Below are 21,599 nucleotides of genomic sequence, written 5' to 3' on the forward strand. Positions count from 1 at the left end.
AGTATATTCTATGCAAGTTTTATCTCTTAAGAAAAAAGCCACTTGTTAAAATTCCTGTTCCTGTAACAGTTTCAACAAAATATCAAAAAATAAAAATATGTATGTTTTCCAACCATGAATCACATTTTGAATAATTGTTATCTGGATTCCTACTTAAAGTTTGGTATGGCTGGTGATCGAGCCTACAACCTCCCATACTTAATGAACATGCTACCACTAAACCACTGTAGTCATTGATTTTAGAGTGTTAACAAGGCAGAAATACCAACAATACATGACATTACATCTGTCAGACATGATCAGCTTGATGTTTTTTTTCTAGAAATGCAGAATATTTACCTATTAATGAGGCTGCTTTCTACACTCTAGTTAAAAAACCCAAATAGGGCTGATGTACTGTTTTCTATCAGCTGCTGTAATATGTCTTTGTTATCCTTGGTTTTGTCTCTTGAAATAGTTGCCAGAGATTTGTTATTTTATTTCTTTTTTAAGTACAAATCCATCTAAATTTAATACTATCAATGGTGAAGGTGATTCAAGGTGCATGAAACCCATAAAACACATTGATACTAATGATAACTTTACCAATAGTACCGATTGTAGAATGTGAACGCACCCTATGTTTTTGGTCTTCATATGTTATTTTGTAATGTAATTATATCATGTCTGTATACCGAAAAAATATCATACATTCATCTCCCACTTAAATGCCAAAATGCCAATACCGTACACAATCTACAATGTATATAGTATTTATCTCAAAAGTACAGCAATCCTAAGACAATCTAAGACAGGTTATGTGGTCTGTAACTATTTCTGAATCAGAAATCAAACCAAAATTGGTAGGTTTTCGACATGCACGAATCTCATCTGTTTGATTGTAATAACAACTGCTATTTAAACTTCATTCATATACATACATGACATTTGCATTTAGAATGTACTTTAATATAAAGTATACACTGTAAGGCATAAATAGAGAAGGGTTTGAAAAAACAGGTTTAAAGTCTATACATTAACAAGAAACAACAGTAATAAATTACATCCATATGTACAGAAAACATAACAAAATTACAAGTACTTTAACATCAAAACACAAACAGACTATATTGCAGGATACATGTATATTACAGCCTGGATTACCTAGACTGCGTCCTTTATAGACCTTTTTCATATTCCCGACTGCCTTCGTTTTAATTTTTTTTTTTTATTTTGGGCAAAGAGAAGTAACACTCCAACCTGACAGACTGGTTTACTGTCCAATTGGAGAAATGGATAGCAGCATACTACAAACAAAAATATTTGACTTATTGTAGATGTGGTAAGTACTTTTAAATAATCTACTTTAAACCATTTATTTACTTACCAAAGCTTAAATAGTTTCAAAGAAAAATTTTAACTGTTCTTCCTTTCCCCAAAGAGACCGACAACCAGGTTGTTGTGTGTTGGTGGATTATATTCCTTCAAAAAACTTACTAAAATGGCTTGCATTTCATAAATATGAAAAAGGACTATTGGCCAGGTTCACACAGATTCTTTCCTTTATCAGTATATAACCTGGTTCACCCTGTACCTTCCTATATCAGATTACCGCCTAAATCACCAAGATTCTATCCTTTATAAGTTTATAACCTGTATTACTCTGATCATATCATTGATGTCATGAAAGTGGGTGTTACTGTCTGAAATTAAGATAGTAATGCAAACCAGTCTACATGTGCATATTTTACACAACTGAGTGCACTTCATACTACATGTAAATCAGGCCAATTTGCATTCAGAAAATCTTACAAAATACACCAATTTTTATATTTTGCCCAAAATAATTTCTCTTTTCTACACTGTGGGGGAATTTGGTGGCTTTAGTGAATCTTCAATTATCTCAACGGAGAATTTAACCTGTGATAAAATCATTTTCAGCTTTTTTCACTTTTCTCTCTGTAGTCTGTACATACATGCTATTTACATGTACATCTTCTATAATTCATAGGATTAAAAATGTATGTTTGCAAATGTATGTACAGTAACTTAGTGTACATGTAAAATATATTTTGATAACTCCACTCTGTTGGGTAGAGATGCAGTGACCTCAGTCAACTCCCCCTCCACTCAATGGAGACACAATGACCTCAGTCAACTCCCCCTCAACTGAATGGAGACACAATGACCTCAGTCAACTCCCCCTCAACTCAATGGACACAGAATGACCTCAGTCAACTCCTGCTCAACTCAATGGAGACGCAATGACCTCAGTCAACTCCCCCTCCACTACCCAGAGTGGATAAACTGGAATTCGTGCTGACAGTAGCATACTTTGTACCTGCTATATGTATCTGACAGAACATGTTTATATGACATGCAGGATAGATTTAATGTTAAAGTACCTTTCAAACTAAACTTCAAAATATTGCATTGATAAGGCACAAGATATCAAAACTTTCTTCCTTGAAAACATTTTTTAACCCCTAAGGCCAATAAAAAAAGAACATCTCTGTCCCCTCCTGCCTCATGTATATGTACCTATTGTTTGTACTTACCCTAAACAAATTAAGGCAGTTCCAAGCAGCTTTATAATCTAGATTGTTTCCCAATTAACTCAATTAAAAATATTGTTGTAATTTCTCTACCTACCCTATTTATGGTTTGCTGGTAGCAGGAAACGAGACTACTATTTTATTTTGCCTAAACAATCCATTCTTTCAAATTACAATTTTCAAGGAAGAACAAACTAAAAATTAATACAGACAAAGGCATACATGTAATTTGACCATTCGGAACTACTCAGCCATTTCCACTACACTAAAAAAATAACCTTGGATGCAGAAAGGAAGACTTTTTCTGTAAAAATTGCTGGAATTGTAGTCATACGAGAATCAAAGTAGTTCTATCTACCAGGTAGCACTCAAAATTTTAGTTAGATATCACTACAAAATAAGAACAATGACTCTTTCAAGAATTTAAGCAGGAATTGAGGAGCTAAAAAAAAAAGTAATGGTAAAAAATGAACCAGTTAAACTATAATTTTAGAATCAGATCAGTGAAATTCCCGACAGATTCTTCCTTTAGTGCATCCAAGGTTTTTCTTTTGTGTAAGGAGAAAAACTGTGGAGTTCTGATTGACAATTTGACTTGATGGGTTGATATATACATGTATATATAAAACTAAACAAAACAATGTATGTAAAATACACTCTAAAAGAATCTCTCCTAAAATGTATGTAAATACATGTAAAAAATCAATTTGCAAATACATGTACATGTACATAATGGAAGCTCTTGGTGCATTTACAGTTGTACATGTACATGTAGGTATTAGATGAAAAGTAAGTGCAAATAGTAAAAGTTAATCAATCTAAAAACTAAACACTAACCGAGTTATAAATGTGAAATGGTGATACATATTGAAAACCAATTTAATTGACCACTAAAATAATTACATCTAAATACATTTTTTTTTAAAAATCAGCAACATCCAAATTGTCTCCCTAACAAAACTACAATATGTACATGTACACTCTGTACATATACAATGTACATGTAAGCCCCTTGATTACAACTGGCAAAACAGAGTCTAAAATATATAGAACAGACCATCTTCTGTAAATCACAGAATTTCAGAGTTACATGTATCTTAGATACTGTACTACTTTCTTAAATAAGATATTGTTGTGATTGACTTACAATAATAAACATTTGAAACTTAAGCAGGCCATTTTTGGATATCAAAAAATTTAAATCCAATTATGTAAAAAAAAAATAAAAAAAATTACAATAAAAAATGCACCTAATAATTTCTAAATATACAGTAAGTAAAAATGTTCTAACACAAAACCTCATTCCATTTGGAATAAAAATCTGCTATGATGAAAATTTCCTTATTCCATACAAAGCACTTACGCATGTTTAGCACTAAAACAAAGCAACATTAGTGAAGGATTGGGATCTGTTTACCAGACCAAAATCCAATGTTTTTATATCCCTGAGTGATTTAGACAAAGGTTCGACATCTTTCAATGAATTTGTTCCGGATCTAACATATCCTAAAGAATTGGACCAAGAACGGCGACGGTGCGTAAACCTGGTCTTTGGTTTAATGATTTGGTTTGGTTGATTGTGAATTGGCATGCTTTTACTACTGTGGTTACAGTCGGTAATACACAACACATCATGTATAAATTCCTCAGTTTCTCTTTCGATCTCTGGTTTAAGTTCTAAATAAGAGTCCCAAGTCAAATCTTTATCATCACCCTCGTAACTTTTGGTTGGGCTAGGAATATCAATATCCACATCATCAATGTTGAAAATTTCTTCAAAATTGAAGCGTTTAGTGTCGTCTTCGTCCTTGTAATAATAAGCAATGGCCGACTCAAGCTCATTTGTTATATGGAGACATTGTTCAAAAGTATCGAAGACTTGTTGATTTTGTAAATTGTTCTCCTTCATATTAGATACATCAGCACTAAGCACTACATTACGACCACTAGCTGTTGATTCAAGTAAAATCTTATCAATATTAACACGATCCATGTGTCCTTCTAGCTGGTGAATGTTGTGGAGGGAATTTCCAACCTTTGATTCAAAATCTACAGCAAAACCTATATTGAGATTTCTAACAACAGGATTTGTGGGCTGAGGTTCATAGGGACTGGTACTTGGAAGAGCATTCCTTGGTGTTTCTCTGTTGACATTAAATTCTGTGATAGCTAGTTGGCAAGTAAACCTGCAGAAAATTAGAAAAAAAAATGAATACTATTTTTTTTATCAAGTAAACTATTACCTGAATAAATACTGATTCAATAATACCTCTATAGCAATCCGATCTTTTTCCCAAGGGAGTATTTTGCCTGGATCTGCCTAAATATTTTAATTAATGTTTTATAAAACCACTCCTTTGATATGATTAATTTTAGTGGGGTGAAGAATTATGGTTTTCTTAAAATTACAGATCTCAATACATGAAAGACTATCGTTATTTATCAATATACATGTAGCATACATAGATGGAAAAAGGCATCATTTGTTGAGTGGGTTTTTCTACACCATGAATCATCTTACTACAGGCATTGTCTGAATTTTATATGGACTGGAACTTAAATAAATACTTTTAATAAATACCCTACTGGTGCACCTGGTCCATGCTCCCAGTATTTTGTGGAGTCCAAGTTGCTCATTTTGTTACTGTGTATGCATTATTTGGGTTATTTTATGTTCTTTGTGGTGTTTGTCTGTTTTCCATGTTTGGTCTTTGTCCCTCGATTACATTCTTTTGATTTCTGCTACCATCTTGGTTCCCTTGATTACTCTTTGAGAAAATGTTTGAAATGCACCTATCACTGTACTAAGTGCAATTACAGTTCTTGATTAACTTGCCCTCAAATAACTTTAATTTTGCATTACATGCTGTCTGTATACATACAGTACAGAAAGAGACATACCATGACTAATCATTGACATGGTGGTGTAACACTTTCAGAGTGGCTGTAAATATCTTTTTAGTCTATGAAGATATTTTGATATTTCTTCTTGCAATTAAATTGGTAGAACTTACCACTAACGTCACAAAAGAAAGTATGAAAAAATCTTTAATAGAAATTGAATTATTTAGAACCACACTAAAAGTGGTACACCACTATGTCAGTGTTCAATCATGGTATGTCTCTTTCTGTACTGTACACAAAGTAATCCAGGAAAATGTATCCTTGGTGCCTAACAATACATTTTACTACATATTCAATAGAATTTTACTGGAACCTACCTTGCTGTGTATCGTCTCCTTCTGGAGTAAAGTCTAGCAGACAAATACCCCAACAAATCAATCATTTCTCTGTAGGCAAACACAACATCTTGAGGCAGTGATGGTAGATATTCAAACAGTCTACGAATATATATATATATATAATATCCTTGCACATCATTTACATGCATTGACCACAGGATTTTTTTAGCTTAAATTACTGCCCTGGCAAGATTTCTTATTTTACATGTTATATATATACATGCAGCTTGCTTTTTAAACTGAATTGTGAGCCAAAAAAAATTAGTCAAACATAATAAGATACAAATGTACATGCTAGAGGAAATATTGTAACAAATGTTTTAATATCATGTGTGTCTGAGTTCTAACAGAAGGAAGGTTTATCAATTTCTTTTTATTTTTGTAGCATCCTTTAGATGGTAAACAAATATATAAAAAAAAATTGAATTTTTTTTTTCTTGTTTTTTTCTAGATTACATGATATTTCCTTCAACCAAAGCAGAATAAAATGCTCTGCATGGTGCAGCTTTATACAACCACAGAGCTCAGACCCTAAAAATTTGGGGCAAGTAAGAACATTCCAATCTGGAATCTATGAATTTGGTTTCTTATCAAATATTTGACACATTATAAAAAAATTGATTGAACCAATGTCACACCTTTTTGGTCAAGTCATAACCCTGAAATCTATTTCATCCATTTGTGGCATGGCACCAAAATGGCAAAGTTTCAATATGATACTTATTCTCTAGTTATTGTGTGGACACTAAATGTCTACAAGCAATGACATCATTATACCATTATACATATTCAAATTATTGTACTCATATAAAAAATTCAAAAAATTCGGAACTTGATCACACAAATATAAAGCATGACATTTAGCTTGAAGGGTCCGAACAACCTCCTGGATAATAGCAATAATAGCATGTTCAAAGCAGAATATTTTAAATGTAAGAAAAATAAATGCTAAATGGAGAGGTGGTTGGACAGAAGATATTTAAACATATTTTCTCACCAAAATACTAAATATTCCTAACACAACAAGTATTTGAAGAAACTGATAGCTGATAATTCTGAAAAAAAACATTTGATAGATCAAATCACAATAATTATCTACAAATTACCAGATGGAGGTTAAAACTTAGTTGTAAATTTACGATCAAGGAAAAAAACTGTTTCCTTATTGGAAAATGTGACAGACTTTAAAGTAATCAAAGAGCTGATAGCACTGGTGGTTTTTGGTTTTGTGAAAATTGTAGTATGAACAAAATTTCAAAGATTTTATGATGTTAATTGAAACTATGGTCATACTTCATACATTGCATTTTAACTATTATAAGAACTTCCTTTTTAAATATATATAAACTGATGTCAATCTATACTACTGATCCAACTCAACGCTCATTTACAAATTTTGTTCCATTTCACCTTTTTTCCCAATTTTAAATCTATCCAAAAGTTAATGTGCATTTACATTCAAATCTATGTAAACAGAAAATTTATCATACATTAAAATTATACTTAAATAAAACCGATATCAGCTTAAAAAAAAATAATTTCCTTAACACAAGATTTTCAGAAACCAGAACCTTTTATCAATTTTCCCGCCAATTTTACTTGGTTAAAGTTACAGATCCTCACTTCCTGTTTATAAATAGTAAAATATCAATGTTAGGATGGATAATTAGACTTATAAGTGTGTTAAAATGAAAATACTTAACACATTTAATGCTTCCAGAAAAATTACTGCAAAAAATAAATTCCCTAAATGTAAATTATGACTAAATATCTTTCAAAGCCAAATTGGAGTCCCTCAAATCTTGAGTTGATTTGAAGACGAGATCTGAATTTTATTTGCAGAAATAATAAAATATTATTGCGCTGATTAATTGCAAGAAACATATTTACTGGTTATAAAGAGGTGTTGAATGATATAAAAGGAATTACATTTGGACTACTGTGAAAGTACTTTAATTTGTGGATACCAATGTTCGTGGATCAGGGAAAAAACACATATTCGTGGAATCTTGAATTCGTTGTTTCGAAGTTTTCAGTTATACAAATTAATGAGAATCTCCAATTCGCTGAGAACCAAATTTCATGGTTAGGCCTACCCACGAATACCACGAAAATTGGTACCCCACAACTAATATTTTCACAGTATATTTTTGTGTAGTGTTCTGAAATACATGTAGTAGGGAAGATCTAATGACAGATCAGTGACATAAGGTACATGTATTTTGATCCTGATCCTGAAGGATCAAAAACCCTAAAAAAGATGTTCTATAAGTAAACTAGTTACTGAAAATATAAAGTGGGGGTTTCTAGAGCATTTAGATGTTAACCGTGTCACATTTTGTCACATGCCTTCTTAAAAAGTAATGACAATCACAAAGCTTTAAACACCCCAACCTACAAAGTGATATCCTCTGAACAGTTGCGTGTCTGTCAATCATTCCCCCAAGTTTCAAGATGATAACATTAGTAGATATTAACGAGTAATAAAGGGAACTAAGGTTACAGAGGATATCAAAAAATGTATTCCGGGGACAAAGACCAGACATTGAAAACAAGACGTACACAACAAAGAACATGAAGTAATTAAAAATATACACACAAAGTAAAGGATCTTTTTTCAAACTTTGTATAGTTATTTAGTATCATAAAATACAGATCAAGTTGAAGTTTCATCTGATTATTAATACAAAAGTTATGGCCATTTTAATTTGTTTCCCCCCAATATTTTTAATTTTTGCAACGTGGCAGGTTTTATTTAATGTCCCAATTTTACCAATTATGATGTCACCAGTTATGAGATTTTGCGAAATTGATTAGTGGTTACGTTTTATTTCAGCAGGAAATCTTTTTTTATCTACTTTCCTCCATGTGGGTAGATAATTCTTCCGGAAATGTTCCTTTGTGAATTATGACAACTTTTAAAACCAGGTCACTTGCACTCATCTAAACTCATTCTCTTAACCAATGAAATGTCTTAAAAGTGGCAGTGTAATAGACATAAACAAACAAAGGCAAGTGAAAATCTGACGTCACTATATACTATGTTTCCAGAAATGGCGGTGCTCTCAAGGGGAAGTGAAAACATGTTTTAATCAAAGAAACAGGTACTTATTCTTGTTGCAAATCAAAGATCTGGTCATCTGTCTTCATTAGAATAATTCTTGGTCTTTTCACTCTTACAGCTAGGCTCCATTGGTGAAAAAGATTTGAATATCTCAAACTAGTGAAAGAAAACCCGATCTTTTATCTTCACCCATGCAAGAACATTTTAGTCTTTTTTTCGTTGCAGCTGAGTAATATTTTATAACATTTATATTGTTACTCACCTTAAAGCAAAATTATAGGCTATATCAAATGGTAGCACCCAAGGAGTGGCAAGAACTCCCATAAAACGTACAGCCCTCGAACTATGAAGATATGACTGGAAATTACGACTCATGGCTGACTGGAAGGCTGTTAGAGAAGAGAAAATTTTAATTTTTGAATGTTCATTTGAAATAATATTTTCTTGGCTATTAATTTTAAAAATATGTACCACCATTGCTTGGTTTGGTTTCGAATGCTTTTAAATTTATCATTTATTTGGGAACCATTTTTTTTTGTTTCAATATACATGTAATAATTTTAAAAATATGTACCATCATTGCTTGGTTTGGTTTCGAATGCTTTTAAATTGATCATTTATTTGGGAACCATTTTTATTTTTTTTTTGTTTCAATATACTGTTAAAGTACTATTGTTCGTGGAATACCAATATTCGTGGTTTTCATGGGTAGGACAAACCATGAAATAAGGTTCCCAACGAATACGAGATTTTCATTGATGTGTATACTGAAAACCTCAAAACCACAAATTTAAGAATCCACAAACTTGTGTTTCTTCCTTAATCCAAAAAAATTGGTATCCACGAATTAAGGTACTTTTACAGTACCTATATCTATAATTATGTAAGCTAGTACATGGATGAAATACAAAATTTTCATCTTAAAATAAAATGTCTAAGTCTGTGAAACAACTAAATTTTTCAACAGGATACACAACAAATAGATAGACCTAATATTTACGACAACATAGAAATAAGAAAGGATATCCCTGCTCCCAAGCTAAGTAACCATATGGTCAAAGTCATAAATAAAGTTGTCAAACAGGTGCTTCAGTCTGAAAGTGAATTCCATGGTATGGCATACCTACATTGAATATAAAGCTTCTATAACAGCCTTCACTATTTAGGAGTAGTCTGAGGCCCGTGGCTGGTCAAAATGGAGGTGGGCCTGTAAAATTTACTACTACAGGCCAACAGTCAGTATATTAAAATTTCTGAAAAAATGTATTTCGGGCCTGTGAACACTGGAAAGTCAGTTGTGAAGACTGCTATAAATTTTAAATTTAAGTGATTTTGAAGCAGTTACAGAGAAAACTGTAACTGCTTAAAACAGCTACTGTTTCAAAAGGTTGCAAATGGACAAGCAAAAGAACAGATGCCATAATCACTATATACCTCCCACAAAAGCTGAAAAAGGAGGGGAGTATAAAAAATATCAGATTAACTACCTATACATGGATATATAGTATTCAATGGATTCAAGCTAATTAACCCAGATAAGGCCAGTTTCTTATCATACCTTCAACAACAATAGGAGGTAGAGAGTCCATTAATGCCCCATTCTGTTTCTGTCTACACTCCTCACAGTGTTCCTCATCACATGGTACATCCTGACCCTCCTCATTTACCTCAGTGTGATCATGGGGTATTAGAGTAAATGTTGAGGATTTCTCCTCTACCGAAACAATAGATGATTTCACGGTTAGATGACGAGAACAGGTAATCAGTTCTGAAAATAATTGGAAAATCATCTATAAATAAATTATACTGTGAAACCTGTCTAAACCGAACCTTTTAGGACCTTAAAAATTTTTTTGTGTAGACAGGTGTTCCATTCACCAATGTACAAAATACAATAAAATTTATATAAAGGGACTTAAAAAATTGTTTTTACTTATCTAAACTTAGCAGCACATACATTGTATAGTATCACTAGTTAGAACTGTTTGCTGTTTGTATAAATTTATTTAGCAGAACATTTTTATGTTATGATTCAGCAATTCAGTTATGCACTCGTAGATTTCTTTATAATAAAACAATTAACCGTGCTAACACACAGCTTAATTGTACAGTTAAATTCTTGTCTCATTGAAGTATATGTACCAAATGACAAAAGCATATGTTAAATAGACCAAAATTAGACAAGAACAAACAGACCCACAGCAGTGTTCAAGTGCATTAATAGCAAATTACAGAAACTAACATAAACCCAACTGAGTTGCTTCCCTTTGCATGAAGCACAGAAAATGTAGTTAAGTACATGTATTGTGTGTTTGAAAAAGGAAACAATGAGAAAATGTTAAACTTTGTGTTATGTCCATGCATTTCGGTTTTTTTTCTCTTCTATACAGTTTTGTATTTGTTATATGTAAATATATTTTTTCATTTAATTTTAAATACATGTACAGTAAAGCTTTTTACCATTCCTTTGCAGAAATTTCAGACAATCATCAAATCCTTGTTTACACATGTCACTCAGGATTTCAGGTTTGCATGGAAACAGTGTCCGTGTAAGGCGGTATAGATTCTTTCCCGACATTTGTAGACTTGTATTGGCAAGGTTGACATGGGCGAAACTGGCCACATTGTCTTTTGGGCAAATATCATTTTCCCCAGCGAAAGGTGAAACAGTTACAGTATGTTCATTTAGAATGGGCAAGTTGTCGCTCAGGCCACCATCAACATATCTCTGAAAAATAAGAAGATACATGAATAAATCCCAATATAATTTTTTTTAAATCTATCCTTAAAGTTATGCTGAACAACACAAGATTAGTTATGAAAAGCATAAAAAACAAGATAAGAAAAGGCATGCCAGTGATATGGTTGTCATTGAAAAAATGCCTTATATGGTCATATGAGTATTAAGTTAAATGTTTTACAGTTAAAAAAAAATCAAGTTGAGTACACATGGTATCAAACCTCTGACGTAAGGAAATCATTTATTGATTATCATATATTTAAAGTATGGTGTTGTTTACATGTATGTACATGTACATGTACAAAATACAAAACCATGTACATGTGTATATGTACATGTGCATTGTGAATCATTTATGAAACAAATTAAGAAGACATTTAGAATAATAAACTTACTGTTCCTTTAAAAGTAGGAGGGAGAAGTCCAGAATAAAAAGGTACATGAGCACTGCATAACAAAGCCTGAAAAATAAATAATGTTTTATTATACAGCAACCAAACATCACATAATACAAAGCTACTGATCATATTAATATTGTCAATTATTGATATGCTGTACATGTGTTTCAAGGAGTAACCTCTTATCAACAGCATTAAAATCTAATACATACATGTAGGAAGGATTTTAATATTAAATAATTTACATATACGTGTACCTGCATTCTGTGCAGGTACATTTACATGTTTTGTACATGTGTTCTGTATGTACATGAATGTTCACGGTGAGTCCTTCGAAATATCAATATATTTCAAAGGGATTTGTAATAGTGAGGGTCCGAGGCCTGCTACCCTCAATTTCTGATCTAGAACCTTGGAAAGTTCATTCAACTACATACAATGTATTGTAAGTAAGTTCTAGGAGACAGATCATTTCACTGAATGATATTCTATTCAGTACTTTTGGTTTTACATCATTATGTGGACCACTGACTTGAAACTATGAACAGTTCAGGACTTTCCAGTCTTGAAAAATTTAATTTTAATGCCTGTTGCAAATGTTGTCATACTAAGCATGCATGTACCCCATCTTGTAATTGCAAAACACATAAATATCGGGTTGCATACCTCGGCAAACAGGAAGCAGACTTACAAACTTTAAAGAATCAGATCAACAATGTACATGTACATGTAACAGGAACCAATAAATGACATTCAGGATAAAAGGAATCTATAATAATCTGTTTATCTTAAGTGTACCCTGAATATCCAAAGTGTATCCTGAATATCCAAGTGTCAAAAATAAATTATAGGATCTGGAAAAGGATATCAAAATACATGTTTGTCTTTAAGCTTATTGGAATATACATTGTACATAAATCATATAACTTTAATATTCAGAATTCTGTAATGCAATTTATAATTGAAAGTTTAGTCTTTCTTATGGAGCAAACAAAAATTTTTTTTTGCAGTGATATTTTTTTATTTAAGTCAACATGGAATTGTACAACTTTTACTTTCAATATAATGTACATGCACACATACTTTAAGGAGGTATAACTCTTGAAATCAGTAATATGTTTGTATCATATTCAATTTTACCAAAGCCTTTCAAGCTTTCCTTCGAATCAGAATGAAATCAGTCCAAGTAACTTTTATGCTTACATGAGATTGATATAAAATGCTGAATACAAACATACCAATGATTTGTAAGAGTGGTGTCCCTTACCCTAGATCTACCTCCTTAATTCATGTGATTACAACAAAAACAGATCTTTGAATTGATTTTTGATTTAACAACATTATATATAACATATGCTACATTATATTTATACTAGAAAACCATCTGTCACCTGTCAACTACATATTGCCAGACTAATAAATTGCATTGGCTTTATTTTAATAACATATTTTGTACTTGTACATGTTGCATGAATCAAAAGATGTACCCCTAACTTAACTAGAAATGTATCCACCCACAGTTGTAGTAATACATTCTGTACAATGCAGATCATAGTGAGATGATCGAATACATTTGTACATCTACATTTTTAGTATGTACATTATGTATATGTAAACGTGCATCTACATGTACATCGTCCATGTGGATAAGGTGCATGGTGTGTCCCTTGAAACAAGATGTATCAAACGGATTCATAATTGTGCGGCTTCAATGCCTGAGACCAGGGACTATCAACTTCGATCTTGTTAATTGGAGCATGATCAAATTTGTTCATTATATCACTTTACCACAAAGAATGAAAGGTTCTTGATTTTTGCATCTTAAGGAGATAGACATAGGGTAAGGGACACAACTCTTACAAATGATTAGAACGTTTGTATTCAGCATTTGACATCAATCTAATGTAAGCATCAAAGTAACTTGGATTGATTTTATTCTGTTTCAAATGAAAGCTTGATACGCTTTGTAGAAATTGAATATGATACAAACATATCACTGATTTCAAGAGTTATGTCCCCTACCCTAGGTCTACCTCCTTAAGTGGATATCCACAACAACTTCAAGCAGGAATGCCTGTAGTATTTCAAGTAACAGGAAAGCAAAAGAAAAAGTAGCGGATAAACTGATGAAAATTTTGCTAGAGTTCACCCATTTTCAAAAATAGAGCAGACGTAAAAAACCCAAGCAAATAGACATCCAAATTTGCGGGTTGACAGATTCTATTGACATGCCTGAAGAAGAGAGTAATAGTTCCTTAATAAGAATTAATAGAAAGTACTGCATCTGCATTTTAATTTTCTTGTGTTAGAAACTGAGGGTTCCAAACCTTGGACCAGTCATGGTAGAACTTCATGTACATGTAATTTTTTTATCATTTCGGGAGTAAAATTGATTTCACATTTAATGTGACATCAATTCTACTCCTGTAATGATATTTTTTTAAATGAAAGTTTTCAAATCATGCAAGCATTTTGCATTAAAAAAATACCACACTTTAAAAACTAAAATTCACATATTAAACTAAAGTACAAGTGCCAGTACATGTATGATACAGCTCTTCAATCATTGAGTGTAACATGTACATGTACATGTATATAATTATTTGCTGACAATAAATCATTTTGCAACCAGTTTTTGTGAATTATATAGACCAAAATGTGTAGTCTGTCCTGTTTAAATACTGCAAGATTACACAACAGTTCTACCTTTTTTGACATACATAGCTTAAAATGCCAAAGGCAAAATTCATCAGTACAAGTTGAATGGTTACCTTTGTACATTTATAGGTACAAAAGTGAAGGAGTGATTTAGTTTCTGGACAGGTTTTAGAGAAATGAATTCATTTCTGGACAAATGTCAAGATAAATTCATTTCTGTACTAGTAATCTAATCCTAGCCTAAATAAAAGCATTAAGTGCCCTCAATCTTTAAGACTGTTAAAAATGCAAAGTATTGTATATGTACAAAATGTACATGTACATGTAATTGTGCTTTTTAAATCTAATGTCAGAAATTTAATCATTTAGGAATGTATGGTATAGAGGGCAATTACATTTTTGTACCTTAACGGTGCAATAGAACTTTTAAAATAGAAAAATGGGTCAAAGACAAAAATGACTTGGTTGCTGTAAACAGAAAGTAGAAGTGTGACAGACCTGAAATTTTATCCCTCAATATTGGACCCCATACTGAAGTTGTGAGTGCCAAATATCTAATTGCTGCGATTTAAAAATGCTGAGAACAAAATGTAACAGAGATATTTTCCCTGCAGACTTTCACAACTCAATAAGCCCTACAAGTACAACCCAGCAAAAAATCTCAAGTCATGTATAAATGTACAAGTACATGTATGTGAATGCATTGAATAGTTTCTGAATTTACAGGTAGAGTACACTACTGTCAACACAAATCTTAATTTCTCCCCTCTCCACAGTGGAGATATTTTGAGTGCAGTCACAGTGTCTCCACTCTCCACGGTGGAGATATCATGAGTGGAGTCACCATTTCAAAAAAATGTTTAATTAACTTCTTTTGTCTTTATACCAAGGTATATTGAATAGTTCTAGAAGTTTAATAACATGTCAGTAAAGGACAGAAAAAAATACCGAGAATTATTGAAATGGAGCAATTTTATCCCGGTTTTTACTTTGGTGGAGTTACAAAAGACATGAGTGACCCCACTATGAAGAGTGGAGAAATTAAAATTTTGGTTGACAGTAGTGTATATGCATCTAGTTCCTCCCTGGATTTTGTTTGAATATATCCCAAACCTAAAAATATAAAACTGTAAGTTACTGTTAAAACAAATACTAAAATGTCAGTTACATGTGCAATGTACATATATTGTCATGGTAGGAATAAAGTTACAGTAGTACATGAAGCTTCTATGTGTTCAAATTTCAGTCGTCATGATTAAGTACAATGTAGTAGTCGGAGGCCTGTGCCGTCTACTACAGACAACTTTACAAAAAGTTGTATGTATAAAACTGGGCATTAGTTGCTATGTCATAACTTTTTTGAGGAAGCAACCACTGGCTTGTATATGTGATAACTGACTTGCTACTATTACTAGGACAAAGCTGTAGAAAATAGTGAAAAACACTGAAGTGTATCAGTGAGTGTCTACTGCAGGCCTTTCAATACAAAATTTACATGTACATTGTATATGTACCGCAGCAGAAGACTCAGGTGTGGGTAGAATATGCACATACATGTAATGTATCAACATGAGTGGGTGTAGCTTAAGAGTAAAATAACATCAAACAGTAAATTAAATAACATCAAATACATGTACATGTAGGTGTATACCCAGTTAATGTTATCTAAATGGTTCTCAAAGAGCATACAGGTTCAGGTACATGTACATTTTGTACATATAACATACATGTAATGTTGTCAGTGTATGCAGTATACACCTTTACAGATGAATTTATCAATCATGCACCATGTCCCCTCCTAAGTTCAAAAAGTTTGGTTAATTATGTAGACAACACTAAACCCCCTCCCCAGATCAATAATCCCTATTTTTTTGGTTTTCTAGACTGACACAAATGTACATATACATGTACAAAAACAGGCCATCGAGAATACATGAGCCTGTTTTACAATAGTAACATAAGACTAAGGGCAAGAATGCACTGTTGTATACATACAACTCAGGGAATAACAGCTCCTGATTGCGAACTACATGTAGCTTAAATAAATCTGATTCGTGTTAACAACAAACACTTATACATGTACATGTATATCCTCTTGACCCAAAATGTCATAATAAATAATAATCAATGTACACAAAGTACATGTACAGATCTGTACATGTACAATGTACACGTACATTTGTAGCCTTAATCAAAATGGTTAATACATGTATGGTACATTTTCAAATTAAAAATTTGAATTAATATTAAAGTATTACCTGAATAAGTTCTGCTTTGGAATCAAACTGTGATACTAGCACTGGTTCACGATCTGACACACGTGTTAAACAGATGAACAACTTTCCAGAAGCAATCTGATGGGCATTAGCTGGTAAAACACTATCTAAGGCATCTCGTAAAATCTTGACAATATTAAAACTTGGATGTAAAGGTCCAAGGGATCTTGACCTAGCCTTAGTAGCTAATCTCAAAACAAAACTTGTACATTCACCTGAAAATTAAAATGAATACCACATTTTATATAAAAGAGAGCAAGTCCTGGACATACATGTACATGTACATTATAATTCCTCCTTTTTATTTTATAATGTACATTGTACCTGTACTTACATGTACATGCACTACTAACAAGGATTATGGCAAAACATGGAATATTGGTGTATTAAAGATATCACGTAAAACGTTTTGTGATCTTCCAGTCTGTTCATCTTAAAATTCCCATGAAAGGCATTGAATATTGATTCCCTGATATTCAATTATTGCTTACATGTACAATCTGTATAGTATAATTAATAAGAAAGAGTTAATAACCAAAATATTATTAGGAGTGCTGTAAAATGCAAAAATTTATCAAGGACACATGCATAGGACTTGTTCCTTACATGTGCTGTTTTGTACATCCATTGTACATGGCGTAAATCTTTGCAAGCATTCTCAGTATGTTACCAGTAATTATATTTTGGTCTTTCTTGTTAGCCAATTGATTATTCAGCAAATCTTAATTTTTGTAATGGCAAATCATTTGTGACATCACAAGAGGAATTACAGATCAGATAATGAGACAATGTGAGGACATGGAAACTGTACAATTAGCTACACTGAGATTTTTATTGTTTCTATTTATAATAAGTTAGAGTCCATTGTCAAAACTCAACTGAAATAATGTAGGATTTAAATACTATCAAAATTCAAATAAATTAATCCTGTAAAATCTCATGTCACAGCCAGGTACTTCTTCAAATACATGTAAATCGTTACAAACAAATAAACCTATTTAAACTGCACTATATGACCACACTCATGACCTTTTGACCTATTGATTGTACTGGAATCACTTAAGCTAAAAATAGACTGTGTTTAAACCCTATTTTTTGTGTCTACACTTAAGTTTTTTGGGCCATTTTTTGACAAGCACTATGTTTGAAATCTGAATATGTCTAAAAAATTTGGAAAAAGTAAAAAGTGTTGCCAACATGTACCTACCAACCCTAGTTTTTTTTTACGATGTTTGCAGAAACATTGATTTTTTCTTTGCATTATAATGTAATTTACATGTTAGTTTAAGTGTCTATACATGTACAAAATGTACATGTCAGGGGTAAAACTTAGGAATTTTAAGCAGTAGCCCAGATAACATTTCTGCTAAATGCATGTACTTACTATACATTGCATGTTCAACTAAATTTTACTCAAAAGATAGGTAGCCCATCTCAAAATCTAGTAGCCATGGGCGACTGGACTACCATCAATTTTTATCCCTGCATTTACAAAAATATACTAACATGTACAACTTTATGTATATGTACATGTACATTGTACATGTATGTTTTCTACATGCATGAATAAATATTTTTACATGCAATTCAAATTCCAAATCGTAAATGTACATTTTTGCATACAGTACAATGTACTGCAATGTACCAGTATAATGCATTCATAAGATTTAGAAGAAAAAACAAAATAACAACATTCATGTATATTCTACTGATTAAACTGCATGAACATGTACATGTAGATCATTGTGACATGCAAGACCTGTGAAAATTTCATTTTTCTTAAAAAAAAAAAACAAAAAAACCACACACAAAAAAAAAAACCACACAAAAAAAAACACAAAAAAAAACATGTACAGTGTAATGTACAATGTACATTATACATGAACATCATGCATTTCAAAATCAAGCATGTACTGTACATGTACACATGTGCCTGCACGTTAATAATGTACAGACTAAGTACTCAATGCAGTCAACCTATGTGTATTGGGCATGTAAATATTAGCACATGAACACTTCATTTATTTGAATACTCAAATACTGTAAACAAACATTTCCAATTGACTAAAAGGACATATGTTCTATAATTACATGTATTATGTAATTTAGTTCAAGGAAGTGTGTTTAATGACCAGTGGATAGCACATTTAAATGATAGTCACAGCATGGAGTCCTTGTTCTTTGTGTCAAAGGTATTGTGACATAATATTGTGTCAGACTTATGGAACATTTTTCATAACTTAAAGTTGGTACAAAAGCTTGTCTATTCAAGAAACTGAAGAATGGAGAAATGATGTCAGAATTTAGGACAAATGTTGGACATTCTTTTAAACTTTCTAATATTGTTTATTTATCACTGGTTAAAAAATGTACATAACTTACTGTACACATGAAATTGAAAGTACAATATAGTGTTTAAACATACATAATGTAATAGGAGAGCATGATTTGACTCACAAAATTATACTCTGCCACCAAGGATCAAACCCTAGACACTCGGTGAAAAGCAAGCGACAAACCAATTTGGCTAAAGAATTAATCCTTTAGCAGAATCGGTTTGTCACCAAGCGGTCTCCGTCTCGGGTTCAATCCTCACTGGTGGAGTATCATTTGGCACCCAACTAAAAAACCCATGGGATTTGGATAGCTAATGAACTACATGTACATGTAGTGTTAAAGTCATTTGTGGTACAAAGACCTTTAAGGTGGGGTAAATGTGGCAGAACAGCCTACCTGTGTTGTACATGTAGTAGGAACCTGGAAGTGAGATTTAAATAGCCAATTACATGTAACTGACTTAGCTGAAGGAACAATTCTTTAGCCAAATCAGTTTGTAGCTGGATTGTCACTGAATGGCCTCATGTTCGGTCCTTGGTGACGGAGTATAATTTTTGTGAGTCAAATCATGCTCTCCCCTTACAATAACATCAGTACATGTACAAATGCACATGAACAGAATTTTATCTGTAGGCATGTACATTTTATACATGATACTTCTTTTTATGCATCCATTGACTTACAAAATAGTCATTAATTTGAAGGCAACCCTTCACTTTTGCTCTACTAAATAAATTGTTTTAAAATGAGTTCATTTACATGCAATGTACAAAGTGTTTCTGTTGCTTTCAGCAAATAAATTGTCATGAAGCAATTCAGGTACAAATGTTCAATAAAAGAACACTTCTAAGGATTTAAAAAAATATTTTAGTACAATGTTTTGTAAAGTTCATTTGCACATGTACATGTATATCCAATCAAATTCAACTTATATGTACAGTTTCGTATATTTGTGTTTTAGCAGAAATGTGAAATAAAAAGAAAAATTGATTATACATTGTACATCTTTACATTCATACATGTACCTGTAAACCTCAGAGAGTGGGTATGTTGGAGATCTCCCACATTTCAAATTTTTAATGTGTTTGACAACAAAAACAAAATTCCCAGTACAATTATTATTGTTAGGCTTAAGCAATAAAATAAAACTGCATTGTACTTTGATAATTCACAACTACATGTAATTGTTTTGACTGCTACATTTTTTTCTGGAAAATTACAATTTGGTATGCTGAGTATATGGGAATTACATGCAAAGGTTTGCTGTGTTATTCCTGCGAGCAATGCTGGTCTTGCAACAAATTTTCATAGCCATGGTGTAAAATTGACCCTTGTTCATGCTTTGTAGTTCTGCTTTACGAAGAATATGATTACATAAAAAAGCAAATGAAAGTCAAAACCTCTTCTTAATTATATTTTGTACTTAAGGACACACATTTTTCAGAGGTTCAAACTTAATTCCTGAAGTGGAAGGTCCTAGACTTTTTCATGTTTAAAATCAATTGTCCACTAACGGGAAACTAAAAATACTCAATAAAATATAAAGAAAAAAAGGTGATAGGTCCTTAATCAGCAATGTCCCAGACTGCAGGCCATTACTAATTTGAACCCAGGTTGTTCATATTGAATTGTATCTATCTATTGAAATTTGAATTCATATTTGTGTAAAGAAAAAAAACTAAAAATTTACCATCTTATCATCAATATCAAAAGACTGATCAAGTTAAGCATTGTTTTACATGTGCTTGTTCACATGACTTTGTATTTACATTTAATTATGACTTACATAAACATCAGAAACTAGGTCATTCATTAACCTGAATAAAGCATCACAGCCTAGCCGTGAATCCCAGTTGTATGGTGTCAAGCGATGAAAATGACTGGGATGATTTTGGTCTTACCTAAACAACAACCACATAACAAACAACAAGACACTATGGCTCCAGCACTAGCACCTGCAAAACTTCCATTTTCTATAAGATGTGGAGCGTGCTGTCGAAGGCAACTCGCAACCCCAACATGATAAATTCCCAGGAATCCACACCCAGCGAACGAAAAATTCATACTCCAACAAGATTCACTTGTAGTCGAACATCATGACTTTCTGTCAAATATACCGAAAATTAACTATTGCTAAAGTTACAAGTTTAAATCTATAGGATCCTATGATGTGTCAATGACTTCACGTTTGTTGATATTGTTGACGTAGAGTTCGAGCCCCCTAATCAGGACAATTTCATTGGCTGTTTTAATCTGACCAGATTCATGGTCTTCTCTGCGTTTTACAGTGAAATCTGTAATTCACGAAATTTCAATTTAACGGTTTCTTCCATTAGTTGTAGTCGACAAA

The 21,599-nt window shown here is 32.3% G+C and overlaps 1 protein-coding gene across 1 annotated transcript; it reads right to left on the reverse strand.

Annotated features, from left to right (window-relative positions):
• Positions 1-736: 736 nt before the first annotated feature.
• LOC148610288 (patatin-like phospholipase domain-containing protein 2) lies at positions 737-21,469 on the reverse strand. The gene is made up of 8 exons (XM_088542619.1): positions 21,151-21,469; positions 16,895-17,127; positions 11,976-12,041; positions 11,301-11,568; positions 10,399-10,608; positions 9,103-9,229; positions 5,756-5,875; positions 737-4,720 (listed from the first exon to the last, which is right to left on the reverse strand). Exons 1-8 carry the CDS (start codon positions 21,311-21,313, stop codon positions 3,910-3,912), a joined length of 1,998 nt encoding a protein of 665 aa, XP_088398745.1. The 5' UTR covers positions 21,314-21,469; the 3' UTR covers positions 737-3,909.
• Positions 21,470-21,599: the final 130 nt, after the last annotated feature.

Source organism: Perna viridis, chromosome 8, assembly GCF_037379345.1.
Source record: "Perna viridis isolate PV_CMFRI_1.1 ecotype Kerala chromosome 8, ASM3737934v1, whole genome shotgun sequence".
Classification (NCBI taxonomy): domain Eukaryota; kingdom Metazoa; phylum Mollusca; class Bivalvia; order Mytilida; family Mytilidae; genus Perna; species Perna viridis.